The following is a 21,833-nucleotide window of genomic DNA, read 5'->3' as shown; positions in this document are numbered from 1 at the left end:
GTCCGGTCATGCGTGTTCTCAGATTTGACGAAAATTGCGAGCATAATGTCCTATAAATTTCAAGCTATGAAGCAGATAAATGCAATAATCATAAAATTTAGGGATCAAATCACCCCTTTCATCAGTAAATGAATCTCTAAAATGCAAAAATCCCTCCAAATGGTAACACGAACAAGTAACCAGGCCTTATGTTGAATAGAGGCTTGCATCACAGCTCATTGTAGAACCACGCCACCTCTTTTTTGTAAATTGAGAAACTCCTCCTACAGTCCAAAATCCCAATAGCTACATTTTGCTCGCCTCTTGCTGTGCCCTTGAGAGCTTACCAGCAGCTACCATATTTCTTTTGGCATCCCTCCTCGCAGTGAGCGCTTGAATTGCCACTGTATATAGCAGGTCAGTGGAAGTCATCATCATTAGCAAAAATGTAGAGGAGATACTCACCAGAAACCGTACTTGGAGCAGCAGTTTTTGTCTTCGTATTTCTGGCACGTAGCTGAGAATTTATCCCCGCAAAGGCCATTCGTCGTGTCATAGACGGGAAGAACTGCTCTGCGTACTCCCCCATTGATCGAGCAATCTCCATATTCAGAGTCGCATCCAGTTCCGCAGTGCTGCATGCTATTGCCACTGTAGTTTTTGCCACTGTCAGCAGGCCATATATCACAGATACCTGTGTATTGCTATCAAAAATGGTGGCTGGATTTGGGTAAACGCAAAGTAGTACAAGCATGTAAATCGCAATTCAAGCAAAGGGAGGCCATTGTTTTCTTACCAATATCCATAATATGAGCAGCATCTGCCATACTTGGAGCCCTTGCAGGTTGCACCAAAATCGCTACCACATCTCTGGTCTTCTGAGACAGCAGGCTCTTTCTTGTCCTTGTTGTTCTCCGGCCTAACTGTCACATCAACATCACGTTTAGTATTCCGCGCAATGCGGTACCAATTCTCAGATGGGTCACCAAGGCATTCTCCAACAGTCACAAGCTCGTATCCTCGGTTCCTACTGACTTCGATCATGTATTCGGTAAGCGTCACAACTGTCTGATAGTGGACGTCGTGTGCGAGAACGATGTAATCGTGGTTAGTTTCATCAGAGTCCTGTATAGAGGAGAAGCGGTCCTCGGAGACATGGATCAACGAAGGCTCGTCGTTTTCATAGTCCTTGGTGTCCAGGTTCGTGCTGATAACGTGATAGCCAAGCTTGTCCATTGTGTCCATGCATCCAGACTTCACGCTGCACTCTAGAAACGGCGGACGCATATAAGTCGGTATGACGCCAATGAGATTGCGGAATGCCATTTCGTTGTAGATCATTTCCGTTTCTCGAACATGTTCGGAAATCTCGTTGAGATTGCGATGCGTCCAGGTGTGGCTTGCGAGCTGGTGCCCAGCTTCATGCATGCGCCGAATGATGGACGGCCAGCCTGTTGATTCGTCGTCTATATGACCCTTGCCTCTGTTATTTCCTGCAATGAAAAACGTCGCTTTCACATCGTATTTTTCAAGGATGTCAAGGAGTTGACTTGTATATACGTAGGGCCCGTCATCAAATGTCAAGGCAACATGGCCGGACTCGAGGCATCGAGTAATCGTAGAGGCTAAGACCTGGTCAGCTTTGATTTGTATCTGGTTTTCTATAAATCAAGGATAAAGCAACAGTCCAAAGACTAACCATATGGGACATCGCCAATGTGCTCTCGGGGGATGCCTTCGGTGCTCTCTCCCGGAGGGCTAATTCTAAATAGCTTCCGTCAGACTCCGATATTTTACATCAAAAAATTCACATACTGTGTATCGCAGGCGTAGCTATAATCGAGCAGGCATTGCGATCCAGCGCAGTACTGTTTAGAAGTACCACAAAAGCCAGCCTCCGAACAACACTCGCCTTTGCCACAGCTGCCAATATCTGGGCCGCATTCTTTATCACGGGGCTCTAGAACATACTTGATGAGACTGTCGATATCCTCAGGAGCCGCAAAGATGGCCTTGGAGAATATAAAGGCGATCACCGCCGTAGAAGCAACACTGAGCATCTTTTCTTTAATATCGTCGCCACAAGTGTCACTTTAAGGAAAAAGGGGGGAGGACGGAGTCGATATCAAAAGAGGCAATGTATAAATCAAAGTTAGAATATATAGATATCACCATCCTACCCTACATGTATGATATTCAATAGCCAGTGCTCAACGATATCTAAGCTCGCTGGAAACGGATTGTGCTGTGGGTTTGAGGCGGCATTTTTTTGCCGGTGGATAGCATTTTGTGACAGCCTCAAAGTCAACACGCGAGAAATCTCTCTCCATGGCCCACGCAGCGCCGGCAATGCACGCACTCCACCATCTCGCGATAGTCGCCTACACTAGTTTAAGAGACTTGCGTTGGGGAGCCACAACATCACACCATCAACTCGCACCTTGAGCATTCGGGTCGAATCAAATGCTTGCAGAGTTCCGCGTTATTACCTAGTGGTACTGGCTATGACCTTTGTCAACGTGGAATCTGCAGTGTATCGGAACACAGATGGAGAAATAGGATGATTTGGCACAGCGTTGAGATAACCAATTAGTGTTAGGGGATCATCGTTCGTATTATGCGCTGGCTTACGTTACGGCATTAGCTAAATATGCACAAAAAAAAGGTGACAGGAAATTCCCCTGGCTAAAATAACAAATGAGGGCTGGGACCTGGATTGCCTTATCCTTGGCTTTTATGGCGTTGCCTGTACATATTCGCAACATGGATGGCTAGTATATTCACACCCATTGTTGGGTGTCTACCTAAGAAGCTCATCGCCTGAGTAATACGAGAAATTTATGAAATAGCTCTTTGTCATTCTTCCCTCGAGCTGATACTTGGGGCATGAATGCGGTGTTAAGGAGTTCATCATACCGCAGCAATAGCCATGGCATTGCCGCCTCACTTTAGAGTCCAAGCATATGGAGAGTAGTACAGATTATCCCATGGCTCTCTTGTTCTTGACAGTCTCGCGTAGTCTGTTTGCAGATTAAACGAAGCAGATGCGACTTCGGCATTTCTTTTTCTTATACGCCCCCGCCCCCCGGCTTCCGAACTTCACTTTTACGTATAATTTGAATCATATCTAAAGTTTCGGCTCCATATACGGGACCAGCCGAGATCTAAAAGCCAGATATGTGGAGCTATTGTCGATTTGTTTGACGTGGCGTAGAGCCGGCACATATACTCGAGGTACCTTTCCAACTTTTAGTCGCTACAAGGAGATTGTGCGAATCACATATCGTATTGAAGATTCGTAGTACCACGGTGGCTGCCACAAGTCTAAACCCTGTTGCCTAAGTTTTGAGAGTTGACGGTCGTGGGCTGCAGGGGCGATGGAAGATTCCATGTCTGTTTTCGATGTCTGTTTGCTAGCAGCCCTGGAAGATGGTGGCAGATAACACGACCCGATTGTACATTCATCGAGAACTTAATTAACCTTGATGGCATGGACTTGCTTGGATCCAAGCACTCGCCTATGAATCCGTCCCGGTAGACACTTTTATATCTCGTTTACCCAGTCAGATGATCTAGTCCCAGTTTCTCGCTTCTCTACCTAAGTGTAAAATATCGATGGATACTCGACAGGTAGATAACGGGTTGCTGAATCCGGTGTGAATCCGGTATAACTCCTCGTGGGCCCATAAACTATGCCGTTTAGATACACGGCAAATAACATTTACCTTTATTTTACAAGAATCCCAAGCTTTGAAGCCAAAGTTTAGCGCTTCTCTGCATCGTATACAGGCTTTTACTTTCTCGGCCACTACCCCGGTGGCTTTCAGCAGACGTGCCATGTTTATCTGCGTACTATCCTGAAAGCCTTTATTCTTTCTTTGGCCTTGTTAGGTTTTTTTCTTTTCTCTTCCCTCTCAAACAATCCTCTCAGTGTCAGATTCTACAACACCTTGCTAGCAGTCTCGTCTGGATCAAATCTACTCTCCAATCACTGGCTAATCTTAAGACAATACTCTCGCTCACATCTCGCCAATACATTCGCTAAGTTTCTCGTTCACATCCCACCAGCTTACTCGCTCACCCAAAATGTCTGACATGGGTAACACGGGGGGCGTTCCTGCCCCAGAAGAGATCAGTAAACGCCTTGCTGCCATCCAAGAAGAGGATGAAAATCCCAAGTCTTGGGATTATGTTTATGACGCTTCCCCAGTTGGAGGATCAACTTCTGACTCGGGTGCTCGGCCATCGCCATCCCCTGAGATCGCTTCCTCGGTCGAAGTCCTCAGATCTGAGAGGTCTTCCTTTGCTGAGCCACAGCCTCTCGTCGCAGTCATCGGCGTCGGCTACGTTGGCGAGCATCTCACTGATGTTTTCTCTCGCTGCTACAATGTCCTCGGATACGATGTCTCTGAGACTCGTGTCAAGGATCTTTCTGCCAAGTACTCTGGCAACAAGAATGTCCGCATCACTTCAAAGGCGGAAGATATCCGTAACGCTTCGCACTTTCTCATCTCTGTCCCTACACTTCTCCAAGCGGACAAGACTGTCGACACTTCGTACCTTCAAAGTGCCCTCGCCACTGTGGAGGAGCAGGCAGCCCCAGGCTCGACCGTCGTGATTGAGAGCTCAGTCGCCGTTGGCATGACTAGAGAGCTTCTCGGACCCCTAGCCAGAAGGAAGTGCCTCTTTGCTGGAATGTCGCCAGAACGTGTTGACCCGGGCCGCACTGAGCCGCCAGCCTATGCTATCCCCAAGATCATCTCTGGCCTCGACGATGTTACTCCAGACTCGCTGTATGCCATCAACAAGCTTTACTCTGCCGCCTTTGAAAAGGTCGTCCCTGTCTCCAAGCCGGAAGTGGCTGAGATGACCAAGCTCTACGAAAACTGCCAGCGCATGATGGGCATTGCTTTCGCCAACGAGATGGCCAACGCCTGTATCCCCATCGGCATTGACCCCTATGAAGTCAGCAATGCTGCTGCAACCAAGCCGTTTGGCTACATGCCCTACTCGCCGGGCCTTGGTGTTGGCGGCCACTGCATTCCCGTCAACCCCTACTACTTGCTGTCCAACAGCGCCTTTCCTCTGCTTCAAGCGGCTTCGGAGAAAATGTACGCTCGCCCTGCAGAGATTGGAGAGCGTATCATCGACGAGCTTTACTCGAAGCGAGCTGGCGAGGACATGCCTCGTGTTCTCGTCGTCGGCATGGGATTCAAGCGCGGCCAGTCTCACCTTGTCAACTCGCCTGGCCTTGAACTGGTCGAATCTCTTGCCAAGTGGGAGAAAGTCACCGTTTCTTTCGCTGATCCGCTCGTCAGCCAACAGGCTTTGCCCAATCTCACACGCCTGGATGACGCAAACTGGACTGCCGAGTACTTAGAGGAGAATTTCGACATGATCGTTGTCGCTTTCAAGCAGGATGGTCTTGACTTTGACGTCCTCAACAAGCTCGCCACCGTGCAAGTCCAAATGTGGTGCACTTAGAACAACGATTGCATCCGGCAAGCGCATGAAAGCGCGGAGTACGGGCGTTTAATGGCAAGACCCCGGCTCTTCTTTATTGACAACAATCTCTCTTTGTGGAGTGACTGAGATCGATATCGAGACGGCTATACTTGTCTCACCATCGATTGATGCAGGCTAAAATTCACTCTTCACCAGTTGGGAATCGATGGGTGAGATAGAATGTTGCTATTCTTTTATTATATTCGTGTGTTGCGAGGTGGTACTTTAAAATTGGTTTTACTTGGACTGTGTATTTTGATCACAAATGTTCGCGATAGGTTATTTTTGTCAATCTTGATTCTTCTCCTGAGGCTCATCACCATCGCATAGGAGTGTGATGCGGCCTCTGTACACGAGCAGGAGGGGAGGGGAATCAACGCGTTGGCATGATGCATTCAATCATAGCCTGGGCCGCATTGATATGTAGATATATTTTTCTACAATATAACCTTCATTAATATTTGATTGAGAAAGTTCATTAGCTCTTCCATTCCTCTTACCTCTTGCCTTCTATTGCTCTCTCGTCGCCCGTAGCCAATAACGGGAGCATTCCATTCTCCAAAATTTCTTCTCCTTATCGGACGGGTAACATCTCCAAGAGTCCAAATCGGCCTATTCCACTTATGGAGTTGGGCGAGCCCCTCATTGGCGCAACTTTAATCTTGGGCTGAATGCTTTGTTTCGCCGCGTTGGGAAACTACCTACTTGCGGTGGACCAGAAATGGGACGCGCGATTTTAGTTTACAGATTCGAATGGAGATTGAAAATTGCCCATCAGAGCTGCGGAGAGTTGTCCATGAAAGCGGAGAGGTCTCATATTGGTGCGTACTTTTATCTGCTTCATCGAAGTAGGGCGGGAGAATGTCCGGTTTGGCGGTAAAGATGAGGGTTTTTTTTTATGTAATATACATTTAAGGCTGCTTTAATCTAACGATTCTTAAATTGATGAGACTAATTGTTGGATGTTGATCCCGTGGGGGTGGTGTAGCAATACGGCTTGTATACGCATGCATGGAAACCTTGATACTGGGACAGCCACTCATTACACCACAGAAGATGATTCCGGTGGTTCAATGTCTTTCTAAGAAACGCCAGGGAGGCGATTGGACAGTAATTGCATCAGTTACCTTTACTTTAGACGCGAACATAGCCCCAGGGGTTGTATAATGGCATATCTACTACTAGGCAATCTCGATATCGTAGAAGCAAGACGAAGGTCAGAAATTGTTAGCATAAATTATTCCCCAATGCATCTATTATCCATTTTAGCCCGATTCATCATGCTGCGCACGAATCCCTTGCAAGGTTTCCAGTAGGGCTAAGATGGCAGGGCGGGCGTTTCTAGAACAAGCGAGTGATCATCGTGCCTCGGCCCATAGAATGCCATAAGATATATCTCGCAGAATTGTCCAATGCAGAGAGTTTAATGAACTCGTGTTGAAGATAAGTAATGTGGAAATTGTCAGGAGACCAGACATCATGCCTCTCTTCGTCATCTCGCTTGACCCACCTGTTTTCGTCATCGTACAGACAGCTGCTTGTGAAGAGATACAGCTTCCGTCTTTGAGCAGACAATTATTGCTTCTCCGGCATCTCCACGGAAGAGCCAAATGAGAATCGCTACTATCAAGATAATTCTGTATTCCCTTCATTTATAGCGAGTTATTGAATAGGCCAGCAGCATCACTCGCGATGCTATCTCGCTGTGGGGCTGACGTTGAATAGAGACTAAACCATCTTTGGTAACTGTCAGCGAGAACTATGATGACGGTAAATCTCGCTGTGTTAGATAATCAAGTTTGACGATCATCAGGCATGAAACGAAAGAATTTGAGCTTTATTAACGCATCGTTTCTAACTCGTCTCTAATTACAGATATCTCCTTCACCACTTGATTAGAGCCCTATTTCCCACTTTCTATTTACATCAAGCGCCATACTCATATTTCTGTGAACAATGAAGTTACTATTAAACATCAACCATGCGGGTGAGACAGCGCTAAGGCCGGGAGATGAGCTTCAAGGAACGTTGATCGTTTCGGGCATCGCGAGCCAGAAGCGGCCTCATTGCACAGCTACCATTGGAGGTAAGACAGGCTCGTCAGGACAAACTTCTATCTTATATGCCGGTATGAAGCTAACAAAAAGAACGTCCAGGGCGATTAATGATTTCGGTACCTGCTCAAGTCGCTGGCCCTAACATAGACAACGCAGTATATACGGTATGAGATGAACCACCATCAAGTTTCACAACATCAACATCGCTCTCATCTAACATTGTCAAAGCTATTCGAAGAAACGAAACAACTGGAATACGAAATTACCTCGCGCAAAAACAGCCCGGATGACGATGTTCATTTTATGCCTTTCAAATTTCAATTCCCATCTCATATGCAATGCTCTAAACATCCTCATCCATGCCAATTTCCCCCTTCAACAAGTGTACACGAAGGCAGCTCTAAGATAAAGGTGGAATACTACATCACTGCAGCCGCGGACAGACCTATATTCGGCGGTCTATCGACCAAAAAGAGGGTCACGAAGCCATTGCAACTCAGCAGCAGTTTCTCATCCACCACCTCGCCAGCGCCATTATCCATTTCCAGCTTACCGTTAACGCTACAACAAAAAGATGGCACAAAACGTCTGCAACCCGGGCCTGATGGCTTACCGGCATACACGCCATCGATCAACGTCCAAGTCGTGCATCCTGAGCCACCAATTTTTGTCCGAGGTCAAGCAAATCGCATCCGATTCAATGTCCACAGTCCATCCGAAGCGATTGGGAAACTATTTGTTCGGAGCGTAAACATCAACTTCAAGACTTCCACTATCGCAGCCTCTGGATCAGCTGCACAACGAGTTCAGCAAAATGCGTCTGGAGTTGAGTTATCCAGTCTCATTCCAATTGATTCGGAAGTACTGGAGCTCGATACGGGAACCTGGGGGCGCCTCTCTATGCTCAGCCTCAGACCGACATTCGAATCCTGCCTAGTGCAGATAAAGCATGCAGCTGAAATAAGTGTTGGTATTTCGGTTGGGCCCCAGGGAAGCATTTCTGTAAGTGTCATTTGTTATCAATCTCCATACTCGTCATGAGCAAGAGGCTAATGCTGCGTAGTATGCTTCATCTTCGTTTGATGTTCTGGTGATGGACCCGCCACCTTCCTATGAAGAGATTTAGGCGCTTCAGACATAGGAAACAACTACATCATTCCACATCATTTATGTTCAGTTGCATTTTTAGAGAGAAATCAGAACAGCCAAAGATACCTAGCTCAGACCAAGAATGAGCCAAATTATAGATAGACATAGAAGAATTTTTGCATACCACTTGACCATAGAAATGAACAAGGCATCACTAAGCTTTAGCTTTGACCGTTGCCACCTATGTACAGAATTCAATTGCACGCGGAACTGTAGGCTTGCGTCTCTAGGCAACTGGCCTGGCGACGGCTAACACTGTCACAACTCCAGAGTGCGCAGGATCAAATGACCATTGCGTTTGTCACAATTACTAGTTGTTTTTGGCACACAAAGCAGCCTTAGAATCGCCGCAGGTCTGCATTTAAATGCCAGCTATGAGATACTCTTGATGGATGCATATGAAGGATCGTCAACGGAGAATACTACGCTGTTTCGTTCCGACTTCCGAAAGACGTTATACCAGATTGAGAAATTACGAGCGAGACGCTGACTGGCTCTCGCTTTTCGGGCAGCTTCGAATTAAAGCTTCCATTTTGGTTCCTTTTTTTCCTTTCTTCTCCTGGTTATATCCGAAGCGCCTCATCACGGCAGAAGCGCGAATGCTTTGCTTCCATCGAAAAGAGGTCTCTCAGAGTCTAGTTGACTAACATTTAGCGTAGACAACGCTGTTATTAAGTAGAGCGGATCAGGTGATAGATGTGCCTACACTAGCTAGGGGGAGTATAACGTCCGGCTTGGGGGTGCCACATACCAATGCCTATTCCGCTTGCTCTTTGGAAATGGGAACGGTATCTTCCGTATAGGACGTTTATATCCTCGTCGTCATGATTGAGTAGCTAAAGCTTAGAGTAGAATTAGCCACACTGTGTCGCCTAGCATATTTCGCTAGCTCTGGATATAGCTCCTCCCTTGACTTGGCACTGTGCGCGGTTCTATTACATCATGAACTATTTTTCAGTTTCAGTTGAACCGATATCTGATGAAAATTGGGAATAGAGCTTAATATTTGGAAATAGATGACAGGTGCATTTTGAGCTTTAGCGGGGCCTCTTCTTAATTGAAGGTGATCAGCCGTTGCCATCCAATCAAGTTGACGTCAATGTAATATCATCAAACCTTACATCGCGACAGTATAGTGTGGTGATGTATGAGTGACGGCCAATATTATGTCGCTACCCCTCATGATTTCACGACTAGATAACAAATAAATAAGATGTAGCTTGGTTTTCTTTGAAGCGTAGGGCACAGCGAAAAACTGGTCAATTTTGACGCCGAAACCATGTCAAACATTATCCCACCAGCCGTGAAACAAGCAGTCATGGGCCAAAAAGGAGCGAAAACAGACCAGCTGGCGGCTCACACTGTTGAGCCGACCAAGGACAGCAGAATCACATCCGACTTTGGCACTAAGCAAACGAATACCGATGACTGGCTTCGGATCAACAGCAAGGATCAGATAGGGCCGTCGCTGCTGGAAGATCCATTTGGGCGTGAAAAAGTACGCGGCAGAGTCAGAATAATACAGAATTTGTACTAAAGGCATCAAAATAGATCCATCGATTCGACCACGAGCGTATTCCAGAGCGAGTCGTCCACGCCCGAGGCACCGGAGCCTTTGGAACATTCCGCCTATTCGAATCTGCCGAAGACGTCACCCATGCCAATATTCTTACCGATACCTCACGCGAGACACCAGTCTTTCTGCGCTTCTCGACCGTCCTAGGAAGCCGTGGCTCTGCCGATACCGTCCGTGATGTGCGCGGCTTTGCAGTCAAATTCTACACCCAGGAGGGCAACTGGGACATCGTAGGCAACAACATCCCCGTCTTCTTCATCCAGGACGCCATCAAGTTCCCCGATGTCATCCATGCCGCCAAGCCCGAGCCTCACAACGAAGTGCCCCAAGCACAGTCGGCGCACAACAACTTCTGGGACTTTGTCCAGATGCACACTGAGGCCACTCACATGTTCCTGTGGACCATGTCCGACCGCGCCATTCCTCGCTCATACCGAATGATGCAAGGGTTTGGCGTCAACACATATACACTTACAAATGCCGCTGGCGAGCGTTCCTTTGTGAAATTCCACTTCACGCCAGAGCTTGGAGTGCATTCTCTTGTATGGGACGAGGCGCTCAAGCTGGCGGGCCAAGACCCCGATTTCCACCGCAAGGATCTCATGGAAGCCATTGATAATGGAGTTTATCCGAAATGGAAGTTTGGCATACAGACAATTGATGAGTCAAACGAAGATGACTTTGATTTCGACATTCTTGATGCTACAAAGGTTTGGCCGGAGGACCTTGTGCCTATTCGGTATATCGGCGAGCTCGAGCTGAACAGGAATGTGGACGAGTTCTTCACCCAGACTGAGCAATCAGCATTCTGTACCAGCCACGTCGTGCCGGGAATCGGCTTTTCCGACGATCCTCTCTTGCAAGGCCGAAACTTTTCTTATCACGATACTCAGCTGAGCCGGTTGGGCGTCAACTGGCAGGAATTGCCCATCAACAAGCCAGTCTGTCCAGTAATGAACTTTAACCGCGACGGCGCAATGAAACACACCATTACAAAGGGCAAAGTCAACTACTGGCCCAATAGATTCGAAGTTCAGCCGCCGGCGACAAAGGAGGAGGGCGGATATGTCGACTACCCCGAAAAGGTCATTGGCATCAAGGAGCGGGCAAAGAGCGCAAAGTTCAAGGAGCATTTCTCGCAGGCGCAGCTCTTCTTCAACTCGCTCTCTCAAATCGAAAAGTCTCACTTGTTGGCCGCGTTCTCGTTTGAGCTGGATCATTGCGATGAACCGATTGTGTATGAGCGGCTTGTGAAACGACTCGCAGACATTGACATTGGCCTCGCACAATCTGTTGGAAAAATGGTCGGTGGGTCTGTTCCAGAAAATAAAGGACAGCCGAATCACGGGAAGAAGGCCAAAGGTCTGAGCCAGCTGGAGTATCTCCCAGCGGAGCCGACGATTGCATCAAGACGAATTGGCATCATTATCGCTGATGGATACGATCCGATTGCTTTCAACGCCATGTATGGAGCCGCCAAAGGAGCAAAGGCCATCCCGATGGTCATCAGCACACACCGATCCCCCACTTTTGCCGAAGGAGAGAGTGAAGACGGAAAAGGCATCACGGCGGATCACCATCTAGAAGGCCAGCGTAGCACAATGTTTGATGCCATCTTTGTGCCTGGAGGTAAGAAGGCTATCGAGACGCTTTCCAAAAACGGCCGTGCGCTACATTACATTCGTGAGGCGTTTGGCCATCTCAAGCCAATTGGAGCCACCGGAGAGGGCGTGTTGCTGGTTGAAAAAGCACTCCAGCTACCCGAGCATGTGGTCACGTCTAGCAACCATGAAGCTGTGGAGAGCTATGGCGTAGTTACACTGAAGAGTGTGCAGCCAGAGGGCTTTGGAGAGGTCATGTCTGCAGTGAAGGGTGCCAAGGGGTTCTTGGACAAGTTTGCCTATGCGATTGGCAATCATCGCTGCTGGGAGCGTGAGCTGGATGGTCTTAATACCATGGTGGCGTATTAGGGAGATGAGACGCTGCGTGTAGTTCTATGTAGCTACCTACCTACCTAGGTATGCAAAAATATTTGTATGGAATGATCATGGGATTGTAAGGTATGCAGAATATTTGTAGGGAATGATCAAGGGATTGTTGAACAAATATAGGTAGCACAATACATTTTTAAGGTTGTTGATCTTAAAAAGCTCTAAGCAAATTGGTCTTTATGCCATTCCCTGTATGGTGACATCGGGCGTGAGGCACGAAACGATTTTGTGCCCAATGAAGCCTTGCACAGCCAGGCAACTACTACGACAAAGGCAGGTGGCCGTCGTATGGAGCTGCAGCCAACCAACTGTCACGCTGAAAACAACTCTGAGAAGCAATGTAGACCCAGAAAACCCGTTGCACTTACGCAATGCTGCTTCATTAGCTCGCTTGCTTGAAAGGGGAGCATTGGCTGTACGAGTCTGGTAGAAACGTATCTAGCGTAGCAACCCAGCGTAACACCGTGAGCAAGCTCGCTATCTGTAACCACTGAAAGGAAGAAACTGTCTGAGTTGAGCTGTGCATCAATGCATGTGAAATATTATACCCGTCGTGTACCTACTGTTTACAGCATAGTAGCAGGGGTATTTGCATCTTTCGCAAAACAGCCTGATTTCTTATTTGGCAAAGTATATATATGGAATGAGAGGTTCCTCGTATTGAAATGATACATTTCTCTTTGGATCAATTCAAGTTGTAAAAAGACGATTCAATGGGCTCCTCCAATTCCACGCTCAGTCCCATCGAGACGTGCGTGAGTGCCATTTGCAATGGGCGCCTAGAGTGTTACCACCTCCCGCAGAGTAACCTGGATCAATCGTGGAACAAACTATACAATCTCGCTCTTTCGCAGTATCCTCAGATTGTCATCCGGCCCAACAACGCTTCCGAAGTTTCTCAAGCGGTGAAATGCGCCAGCGACAATGGCTATAAAGTGCAAGCGAGGTCTGGTGGCCATTCTTATGGGTAAGAGGCCAAAGGGCTTACCGGCAGTGAAAAACAGGATGAGGCTTCTTTCTAACGACGGAATGCAGAAACTTTGCTCAAAGCGCGAATCAGACCAACGGCATGATGATTGATTTGATAAATTTGAAGGATTTCCAGATGGACAACGACACTTGGCACGCAAGCGTTGGATCAGGGTACAGACTAGACGACCTGGACAAACAGCTGCATCAGAACGGAGGCAGGGCCATTGCACATGGCACATGTCCCGGAGTTGGAGTTGGCGGACACGCAACTGTGGTGAGTATATGACTTTGCATTCTGTCGAGCTGTTCCGTGCAGGATTTTGATACTTGGCTTAGGGAGGACTCGGGCCCAGTTCAAGAATGTGGGGATCTGCGCTGGACCACATCATCGAGGTGGAAGTCGTAACCGCCAATGGAACCATTGTTCGAGCAAACGAAGACGACTACTCGGATTTGTTTTACGCAGTTAGAGGAGCCGGAGCCAGTTTCGGCATCGTCACGGAATTCGTTTTCAAAACGCATCCCGAGCCAGGCAGCGTCGTTGAGTACACGTACAGCTTCAGCTTCGGCCAGCAAAAAGATATGGCACCTGTATTCAAACAGTGGCAGGACTTGGTGTACGATCCTAACCTCGACCGACGCTTCTCGACATTGTTCATCGCCGAACCTCTCGGAGCTCTCATCACTGGCACGTTTTATGGCACCAGGGAGGAATTTGACCAGACGGGAATTTCGCAAAAGATTCCCGGCGGAGGAGTTGTCGATTTTGCTATACACGATTGGCTTGGGAGTTTGGCGCATATTGGAGAGGCGACGGCGCTGTATCTAAGTGACCTCGCAACGCCTTTTGCTAGCAAATCATTGGCGTTCAACAGAGGCGACAAGATGAGCAAAAAATCCATCGACGCAATATTCGACTATGCGGGCAGCACTGATGCAGGAACTTTACTCTGGTTCATCATCTTCAACTCTGAAGGAGGCGCCATGGGAGATACTCCATATAACGCAACTGCATACCCGCACCGCAGTGCAGTGATGATGTACCAGTCTTATGCCATTGGAATACCGACACTGACGACAAAGATATCCGATTTTGTTTCTGGAGTGCATGATAGGATTAAGCAGGCTGCTCCGGAGGCGAACATGACTTATGCTGGGTATATTGACGTGTCGTTGGATAGGTCGACTGCGCAATTGACTTATTGGGGGGATAAGGTGCCTCAGCTGCGGGAGATTAAAGGGCGGTATGATGCTGATAATGTTTTTCAGAATCCACAGAGCATTCAATTCTTGACTTAGGGCAGATTTAAGATTAATGTAGATAGAGGGGGGGTTAATATATGCTGCTGTTTAATCCTCGTATCAAACTCATGACATTACTAGAATGGCCTACACATTGCGATCTTATATATTGAGTCATGTACTGTATTATTAGCTCATCAAAATGTGATCAAGTAAAAGAAAATTTGAGACTGCTTATTTTTCATTATCCGTGGCAGCGAGGGAGAATTGTTAATGCTTGGGGTTGAAGTCACTTCATGGTACAATTCCAAGTATAGGGTGATCAAATCATACCCAATGCGCTGCGAGCGCCCGCGCCACAACGGCGATATAGACACAGTGCAACACGTTACGAAGTTTTCATTAATTCTGTATCACATTGGCAAATATCAATATAAGGTTATAAACGTGAAATCATTATACGCATTCGAATGCCCAAAGGAATGGCTGCAGTAGTGACAGGATCTCGGCGTTGAGCCGCCTACTAGATCTGTGTCCCGGTGGCGCTGCGGACACTGTTGATACAGCGCACGTTATTTGTCTCGGAAACGGAACCGGCTATGGGCGGGTTACTCGATTACTGCCGTGCATTTTGAATAGAGCATATGGCTCTGTCTCATCTGCCTGTTCCTCATACTATGACCGTACTCTGCATGTATAACCCTTTTACTGCCGTAAACGAGGCTGGAGGAACACTTATACATATACTTATCATCAACCACCTATTCCAAGTGGATTGCCATATCATCAAAGTCACAAGTAGGCTAAGCCTAATTATCCCCTCCTCAGCTTATGGGCATCTCTCCCTTCTCCACTACCCCGCGTTACTACCAAGAAGCTCTCCCTTTATTACCGAGAGAGGGGCATTAAACTGCTGGAAATTTGTCAAACTTATTTGCCAATCGGGGTTTCAGACCCACGGCCAGTCTCGGCTCAGCCTCCTCAGACTGCCCCAGATTGGCGATTACGGAGACATCACGCGGGCCTCGCAGACGCATCACCGGACGTTGACGCGGGTCCCCGATGGCATGGGCGATTAGATAACGGGGATCCTTGGGTCGGTGGGTTGGGTAGCTTTCCAAATAACTGCCCAAGTTGGGTTGGCTCCTGCTATGGCGATTCCATGCCTTTGCTGCATATCCTCCATTGGCCAATACTTGGACGCGGCTGCCTCGTGCTATTACTTGACTGCTCTCCTGTCATCCTGCATCCAAAACGTCGACTTCATCTAAATCAACCAACCGGGGAATTCATTCTTCATCAACTCCAAAAATTATTCTCGTCATACGCTGCCTTGGTGCTCGAGACGTCTGGCACCCAAAGAGCTACAGGCAGCTAGCAGCCGTCCATCCATCCATCCTCTCTCACATCTCAGGTATGTTACTTGTTCTAAATCAGATACCCTATCCCTTTTCACATCAGCTCCCCTAAAATGTGCATGGCGATGCTTCATGTCAACAAGAATACAATGCCACCCTAATAGTATGAATATGACAAGGTGGATGCCCAAGACCAGATGCCCACTCTCAAAGCAAGCCCCTCATCGGAGCTTCAGGTACTTGGGCGTCAACATCACCCAATACCCGATTCCGTTCCCCTTGCCCCATTGATTCATTCAGATTATCATGTCGAGTCATTTCTCATATAACTAACTCAGAAAAAGCCCTCTTTAAATAACCAGACGCCATGCCTCTTCTGCATCGCTCCGGGACGTCGCTGACGGCGGCCCTCTTAAGAAGTCGCCCCACCGCCCCGATAGCCGGCGCCGTAGCTTCATCTCACAGCACATACACCCGGCGCTCGTCAAGTCTAACAGTTGCCGAATCCGCATCTAGAGCCCGGGGCCGAAGTCTTGTCCATAAAAGAGCAATTCCATCCTCTGTTCTTGTGAGTGCTAACCACAGACATGCCTCAACTGCAGCCATGGAGAAGCCAGACTACCAAAACATGTACACGGCCTCGTCGGCCTTTTTCGAGGCGTTATGGGAAGCCGGCGTCACTCACTGCTTTGTAAATCTGGGATCTGACCACCCGAGCATCATTGAGGCGATGGTCAAGGGAGCTCGGGAACGCAAAGGAAACTTTCCCACGATGATTACTTGTCCTAACGAGGTAAGTCTCATATGAATCAGTTCAATAAAACTGCATGATGCCAATACTCACCGTCAATTAGATGGTCGCCATGTCCATGGCAGATGGCTATGCCCGCTTAACCGGCAAGCCTCAGGCTGTCATTGTCCACGTTGATGTCGGCACACAAGGTCTTGGAGCGGCCGTTCACAACTCAGCCTGTGGCCGAGCACCAGTTCTCGTCTTCGCCGGCTTATCACCATTCACTCTTGAAGGCGAACACCGCGGTACCCGTACCGAGTACATTCACTGGATCCAGGATGTTCCCGACCAGAAGCAGATTGTTGCCCAGTACTGCCGGTACACGGGCGAGATCAAGACAGGCAGAAACGTCAAGCAGCTGGTCAACCGTGCGCTGCAATGGGCCAAATCAGGACCGCAAGGCCCGGTATATCTGTATGGTGCAAGAGAAGTCATGGAGCAAGAGATTGAGCCGTACCAGCTGAGACAGAGCGATTGGAACCCTATAAAGCTGGGCAGCCTGCCCCAAGACGCTGTTGATAACATTGCAGATGCGCTTGCCGGTGCTAAACGGCCAATGGTTCTCACAGGATATGGCGGCAGAAACCACGAATTCCCCGGAGCGTTGGTTAAGCTCGCTGATACGGTTCCCAACCTGAGAGTAGTGGACTGCGGAGGCAGCGACATGTGCTTCCCATTTGACCATCCTGCTTCTCTCGGTCTCAACTATGGCGGCGAAAAGACCATCCCCGATGCCGATGTCATTCTGGTTCTGGACGCTGACGTGCCGTGGATTCCTGCCCATATCAAGCCCAACCCAGACGCCAGGGTATTCCATATCGATCTTGATCCACTCAAGCAGCAGATGCCCGTCTTTTACATTGAGTCGGAAGCAACGTATCGCGCCGATACGCAGACTGCCATCGAGCAGCTGACCGAGGCTCTCAAGACTGGAGAAACCGCAAAGAAGCTGCAGGCCCAGAACACGACACAAATCGTCGAGCAGCGAAAACAGGAGCACGAAACGCGTCTTGCCAAAATTGCAAAGGCTGCTGAGCTTCGTCCTGATGGCACCTTTGGAACCGGTTACTTGTGCCGAACCATCAAGAAACTCGTGCCGGAGGACACTCTGTACGCCATTGAGGCCGTGACCAACACCCTCTTTGTCTACGACAACATCCAGCCCTCAGTACCCGGAACATGGATCAACTGCGGTGGTGGTGGCCTAGGCTGGTCTGGAGGTGGTGCCTTGGGCATGAAGCTGGCTACTGATGTAGAGCATGGAGGCAAGAACAAGGGCAAGTTTGTCGTGCAGATTGTCGGTGACGGCTCGTTTCTCTTTACTGTCCCCGGCAGTGTCTACTGGATCTCAAAACGCTACGACATTCCCGTCCTAACTATTGTGCTGAACAACAAGGGTAAGTCATGCACAGGTCTTTCATATATCTTCAGCCTGCAGAAAGCTAATGATCTTATGTGATAGGCTGGAACGCTCCCAGACGGTCTCTGCTGCTGGTTCACCCCGAAGGACTGGGCTCCAAGGCAACCAACGAAGAAATCAACATCTCGTTTGATCCCGCACCTGACTACTCCGGCATCGCCAAGGCAGCCGCGGATGGGGACATTTTCGCCGCCAGAGTGAGCGAGCTGGCTGACCTAGAGGGCGTGCTGAAGGAAGCCATTACCTATGTCGAGAATGGCCAGTCAGCGGTGGTGGATATCAAGGTTGCGTCAGGGTGCTAGAGCATTATTCGTGTCATTTCTGCTTTATTTAATTATTTTTACTGGGAGTCAAGCGATATGCGGATGCGTGTATGCAGATAGCGCTCTGGGAGGATATAGAGAGGTCCCAAGGAGGGTCGGTCATCTTAGACTCAGTGTATGTATTAAGACAGCTGTTGTCGGAATAAAATGAATGCTTCAAAACTTTTTTATATTAAATGAGGGATTGGATCACATTCCAATGAAGAGACTATTATTCGTTTTAGCGAATATAAAATAGGTCACACCGATGCAAATGTCATGCCGTAATCCATTGCTCATTGTTTCAAGTCCCGCCAAAACTGAGCTGTCGCGCCCAACTCCTCGTAATGTGCAAAGTTGTGCGGCACACCAGCATATACATGTAGCTTCACTGAAACGCCATTATCCTCCAATTTCTTTGTATATAGCATTCCCTCATCGCGAGGGCTATTCCTTCCAGCCACAAAAACCAAGTGTGGACTAAGTTCCGCCATCATCCCATGAAGAGGAGAGACTTGGGGACCTGCACCTGCGCCAGAAGAAGGGGATATCACCGTATCCCAACGGAAGTGCAGGTAGTGGCAGAGCACCGGGACGTTGAGGAAGACTCCGAGCACAGACTTGGATGCGTCTCGGCACCGCTGGGCGAGGATGGCAGCGATAGTCGCTCCTGAGGATGAGCCTGCCAGGATGAGCTTGGACATGTCACAAGATACGCCCATGTCCGATGTGAATTGCGAGTTGTCGGTGAATAACTGGCACAGGGTTTCCCATGAATCTTCAATCCAAGTGGGGAACTTGTTTTCAGGAGCAAGGCAGTACTCGACACTAACAGTGATGATGTCGAGATCTTCATATAGGGGCCATAGCAGCCATGCCTCTTCCGAGACGTGACTGCCCGAAATCCAACCGCCGCCACGCGCCGTATAAGCTGCTCGTCACTCACGGCTACGAAATCTTAACGCTCAACTCTGCTTCTTCATGAACGACGAATGTTTTCAACTGCGAGACATAGCCAATAGATGAGAAGGGGTGGCTTGCAGCCTAGTTCTTGTCCGCCTTGGCGTGGATTATGGCCTGCCTTGAGAGAAATCAATATCTAGGGCTTTGATGGCGCCTGGGTCAGGGATGACATTGAAGGAGATTGGGAGGTTGCTTTTTTCGGCAAAGTCTTTTAGTCCTGGTCGAAACTGAAGTGCTCCGTCGTGAAAGGATGGCTGGGTAAGAGGGAGTGGTGGTTCGCCTTTGTTGTGCCTCGCTTGATGCAAGATAGATAGCATAGCCTTGATAAGGGATTTGTCTGGCATAAATGAGTGCGGAGTTTCTGTGGAAATCCCTGGCTGGCGGTGATACTGAGGTGAAAGATGCTGTTGGTTGGTAGACAAGATAAACATGCTGATGTCATGCTGGCACGAAGCAAATTCCGAGCTTGGTCAATATGTGTATATGTAGGTACATGTAACAAGAGCTAAGAGATGCTAGAGAAGAAAAGAAATACACTATATCAAGTACAAAAAAATACAAGGTTACACAGACAAATGAAAACGTCATTGAGCATATCAGATAGAAGATTGCAGAGATGGCATTGCAATATATATAGCCGTATGGGTATCTCTGGACATAAATCAAAAAAAAAAATAAAAATAAACAAGCTCAGCTCCCCCGATAAAACAAACTATGCCCAATCCCGACCCGTCCCAGTCCACCGAGCCAAAAGGAGAATAAACAGATGATTCAAGTAAACAACTCAGGGAAAGACGACCATACTCGCGGCATCGTCATTCCCTCTTCCATGCCCGCCCTATGCAAGATGCCAAGCCCACTGAGAAAGAAATCCAAAGAGAAAAGAAAAGCTAGAGCCTGGAGAATGAGCAATGTCAAAACCCCAAATCCCAGCCTGGATATATGGAGACGCAATTTTGCTAGACCAATTTTTTTTAATGCGTACACGCATACAGAGCAGAAGCAGCAGCAGCAGCAGCACCATCAACATCAGATCATTGCGACAACTGAGAAACTTCCCGGGACGTCTTCCTCTTCTTCTCCAACTTCAGCTTCGGAACTTGCATGCCATCAATCACCATCTTACCCTCTTTGAGCACCTGCCAATGCTTCTTCAGCAGCTCCTCTCTCACGACGAGCTCGAATCCCGCCAAGAAGCAGAAGCTAATCTCCAACCTTGCCAATTCGACCTCGCTGACGCCGCCGACCTTGGCAATCTTGGTATGCGGGTATGACAGATCCTCGAGCGCCTTCATGGCTACCCGCAGGCCCGCGAGGACCAGTCGATGGGCGTTTCGTCTCGTTACGGGGATGGCGCGCTCTTCGACGGCTAGGCGGTGGATGTATAGCGATGTGGCGAGGTAGACGGCTGTGCTCATGGGGCAGAACTGGTGCAGTCGGAGCAGATACTGGTGCACGGAGATGGGCGGTTCGTTTTTGCTGTAGAATTTGCGGGTGATGGCGCCATGCTGCAGGTTCAACGGCTGTGAATCGGCGCCGACGACGACGTATGGTTCTGGCGGGTGAAGGTTCGGGGCTGAAGATGATGGTGTCGAGCGCTTGAGATGGTCGTGTTTTAGGCGTACGCCGTCGATGGCATAGGCGTTCTGTTGCTGGCCGTCCTGTTGAGCTATCAGCAGGGCTGACATGGACGCGCTGTACGCCTGGAGCTTGCTTCTGCTTACACTTGATGCCGACGAGCGGCTCTGTTTCTGCAGATTCTGCTGCTGCTGCTCCTCTTGTTGGCGCTTGATCCGCAGTTTTCGGTTTTTCTCTTCTTGTTCTTCCAGCAGGGCCTGCGCCCGCAGTCGCGCAAGGCTCTTCTCCGAGTGTGACCGCGCGATACTCTCCTTCTCGGCCTGCATGTTGCTCATCTGGGGGTCGGTCGGTGTCTTCGGCGGCGGCGTGGGAGGGACGTCGCCGGTGATGCGGACCAGCAGCTCGACGCTTGCGCTGAGAAGCTGCAGCGCCTCGGTGGGCTTGAGCTTGAACAGGTCATAGTCGTCGTTGTTTGTGGGCGTTGGCGAGTCTGCGGGAGGGCTCTTGTTGCTGTCGATGGACAGTCGCGGATCGGATGAAGGCACTGGCGGCGGCGGGAGATCGTGGACGGGGCTGGGGTCGTCTGGTTGCTGCAGCTGGATCGCCATGGGCGCCTCGATCTGCTGCGTCTCGGTCGCAGCAGAGGACATGGCTACTGGAGTCGACGCTGTGACGGCGTCTTTGGAGTTGATTCTGCCGGGATCGCGAAGATGCGCGCACAAGATCGCGGCTGGAGGGGAGTCGAGATGGCAGCCGAGGGTGGATGTGGTGTAGCCGTGGCTGCGGCGCGTCTTGTAGTCTTGGCCGTGTCTTTCTCGCTTCTTCTCTTATTGCTTCTTCTGTGATATTATCGCTCTTCGTCTAGGTCGCTGTTTATCGCAGAATCTCGCTACGAAACGCAGTCGTGGATGCGCCAACTTGGTCGATTGCAGGATGCAAGGAAGAAAG

The 21,833-nt window shown here is 49.0% G+C and overlaps 8 protein-coding genes across 8 annotated transcripts; 5 read left to right on the top strand and 3 right to left on the bottom strand.

Moving 5' to 3' along the window:
• Positions 1-322: 322 nt before the first annotated feature.
• TGAM01_v201364 (hypothetical protein) lies at positions 323-2,039 on the bottom strand (the record flags this gene model as incomplete). The annotated part of the gene is made up of 5 exons (XM_018804725.1): positions 323-383; positions 445-621; positions 776-1,604; positions 1,679-1,743; positions 1,795-2,039. The coding sequence occupies 5 exons, from the start codon at positions 2,037-2,039 to the stop codon at positions 323-325; spliced, it is 1,377 nt and encodes a 458-aa protein (XP_018661993.1).
• Positions 2,040-4,065: 2,026 nt separating this feature from the next.
• TGAM01_v201363 (nucleotide sugar dehydrogenase) lies at positions 4,066-5,463 on the top strand (the record flags this gene model as incomplete). Its single annotated transcript, XM_018804724.1, has 1 exon — positions 4,066-5,463. One exon carries the CDS (start codon positions 4,066-4,068, stop codon positions 5,461-5,463), a length of 1,398 nt encoding a protein of 465 aa, XP_018661992.1.
• A 1,977-nt stretch (positions 5,464-7,440) lies between these two features.
• On the top strand, positions 7,441-8,667 carry TGAM01_v201362 (hypothetical protein; the record flags this gene model as incomplete). Its single annotated transcript, XM_024548751.1, has 4 exons — positions 7,441-7,570; positions 7,641-7,705; positions 7,770-8,543; positions 8,605-8,667. The coding sequence occupies 4 exons, from the start codon at positions 7,441-7,443 to the stop codon at positions 8,665-8,667; spliced, it is 1,032 nt and encodes a 343-aa protein (XP_024406567.1).
• A 1,302-nt stretch (positions 8,668-9,969) lies between these two features.
• Positions 9,970-12,236, top strand: TGAM01_v201361 (catalase-1; the record flags this gene model as incomplete). Its single annotated transcript, XM_018804723.1, has 2 exons — positions 9,970-10,188; positions 10,242-12,236. The coding sequence occupies 2 exons, from the start codon at positions 9,970-9,972 to the stop codon at positions 12,234-12,236; spliced, it is 2,214 nt and encodes a 737-aa protein (XP_018661991.1).
• A 734-nt stretch (positions 12,237-12,970) lies between these two features.
• TGAM01_v201360 (FAD binding domain-containing protein) lies at positions 12,971-14,528 on the top strand (the record flags this gene model as incomplete). The annotated part of the gene is made up of 4 exons (XM_018804722.1): positions 12,971-13,012; positions 13,061-13,224; positions 13,293-13,503; positions 13,566-14,528. The coding sequence occupies 4 exons, from the start codon at positions 12,971-12,973 to the stop codon at positions 14,526-14,528; spliced, it is 1,380 nt and encodes a 459-aa protein (XP_018661990.1).
• A 1,668-nt stretch (positions 14,529-16,196) lies between these two features.
• On the top strand, positions 16,197-18,344 carry TGAM01_v201359 (thiamine pyrophosphate enzyme; the record flags this gene model as incomplete). The annotated part of the gene is made up of 3 exons (XM_018804721.2): positions 16,197-16,622; positions 16,684-18,019; positions 18,085-18,344. The coding sequence occupies 3 exons, from the start codon at positions 16,197-16,199 to the stop codon at positions 18,342-18,344; spliced, it is 2,022 nt and encodes a 673-aa protein (XP_018661989.2).
• Positions 18,345-18,640: 296 nt separating this feature from the next.
• Positions 18,641-19,066, bottom strand: TGAM01_v201358 (hypothetical protein; the record flags this gene model as incomplete). Its single annotated transcript, XM_024548750.1, has 1 exon — positions 18,641-19,066. One exon carries the CDS (start codon positions 19,064-19,066, stop codon positions 18,641-18,643), a length of 426 nt encoding a protein of 141 aa, XP_024406566.1.
• A 1,275-nt stretch (positions 19,067-20,341) lies between these two features.
• TGAM01_v201357 (hypothetical protein) lies at positions 20,342-21,535 on the bottom strand (the record flags this gene model as incomplete). Its single annotated transcript, XM_024548749.1, has 1 exon — positions 20,342-21,535. One exon carries the CDS (start codon positions 21,533-21,535, stop codon positions 20,342-20,344), a length of 1,194 nt encoding a protein of 397 aa, XP_024406565.1.
• Positions 21,536-21,833: the final 298 nt, after the last annotated feature.

Source organism: Trichoderma gamsii (genome assembly GCF_001481775.2).
Source record: "Trichoderma gamsii strain T6085 chromosome Unknown Scaffold_3.2, whole genome shotgun sequence".
Lineage (NCBI taxonomy): Eukaryota > Fungi > Ascomycota > Sordariomycetes > Hypocreales > Hypocreaceae > Trichoderma > Trichoderma gamsii.
This window is presented reverse-complemented; position numbering and strand designations above follow the sequence as displayed.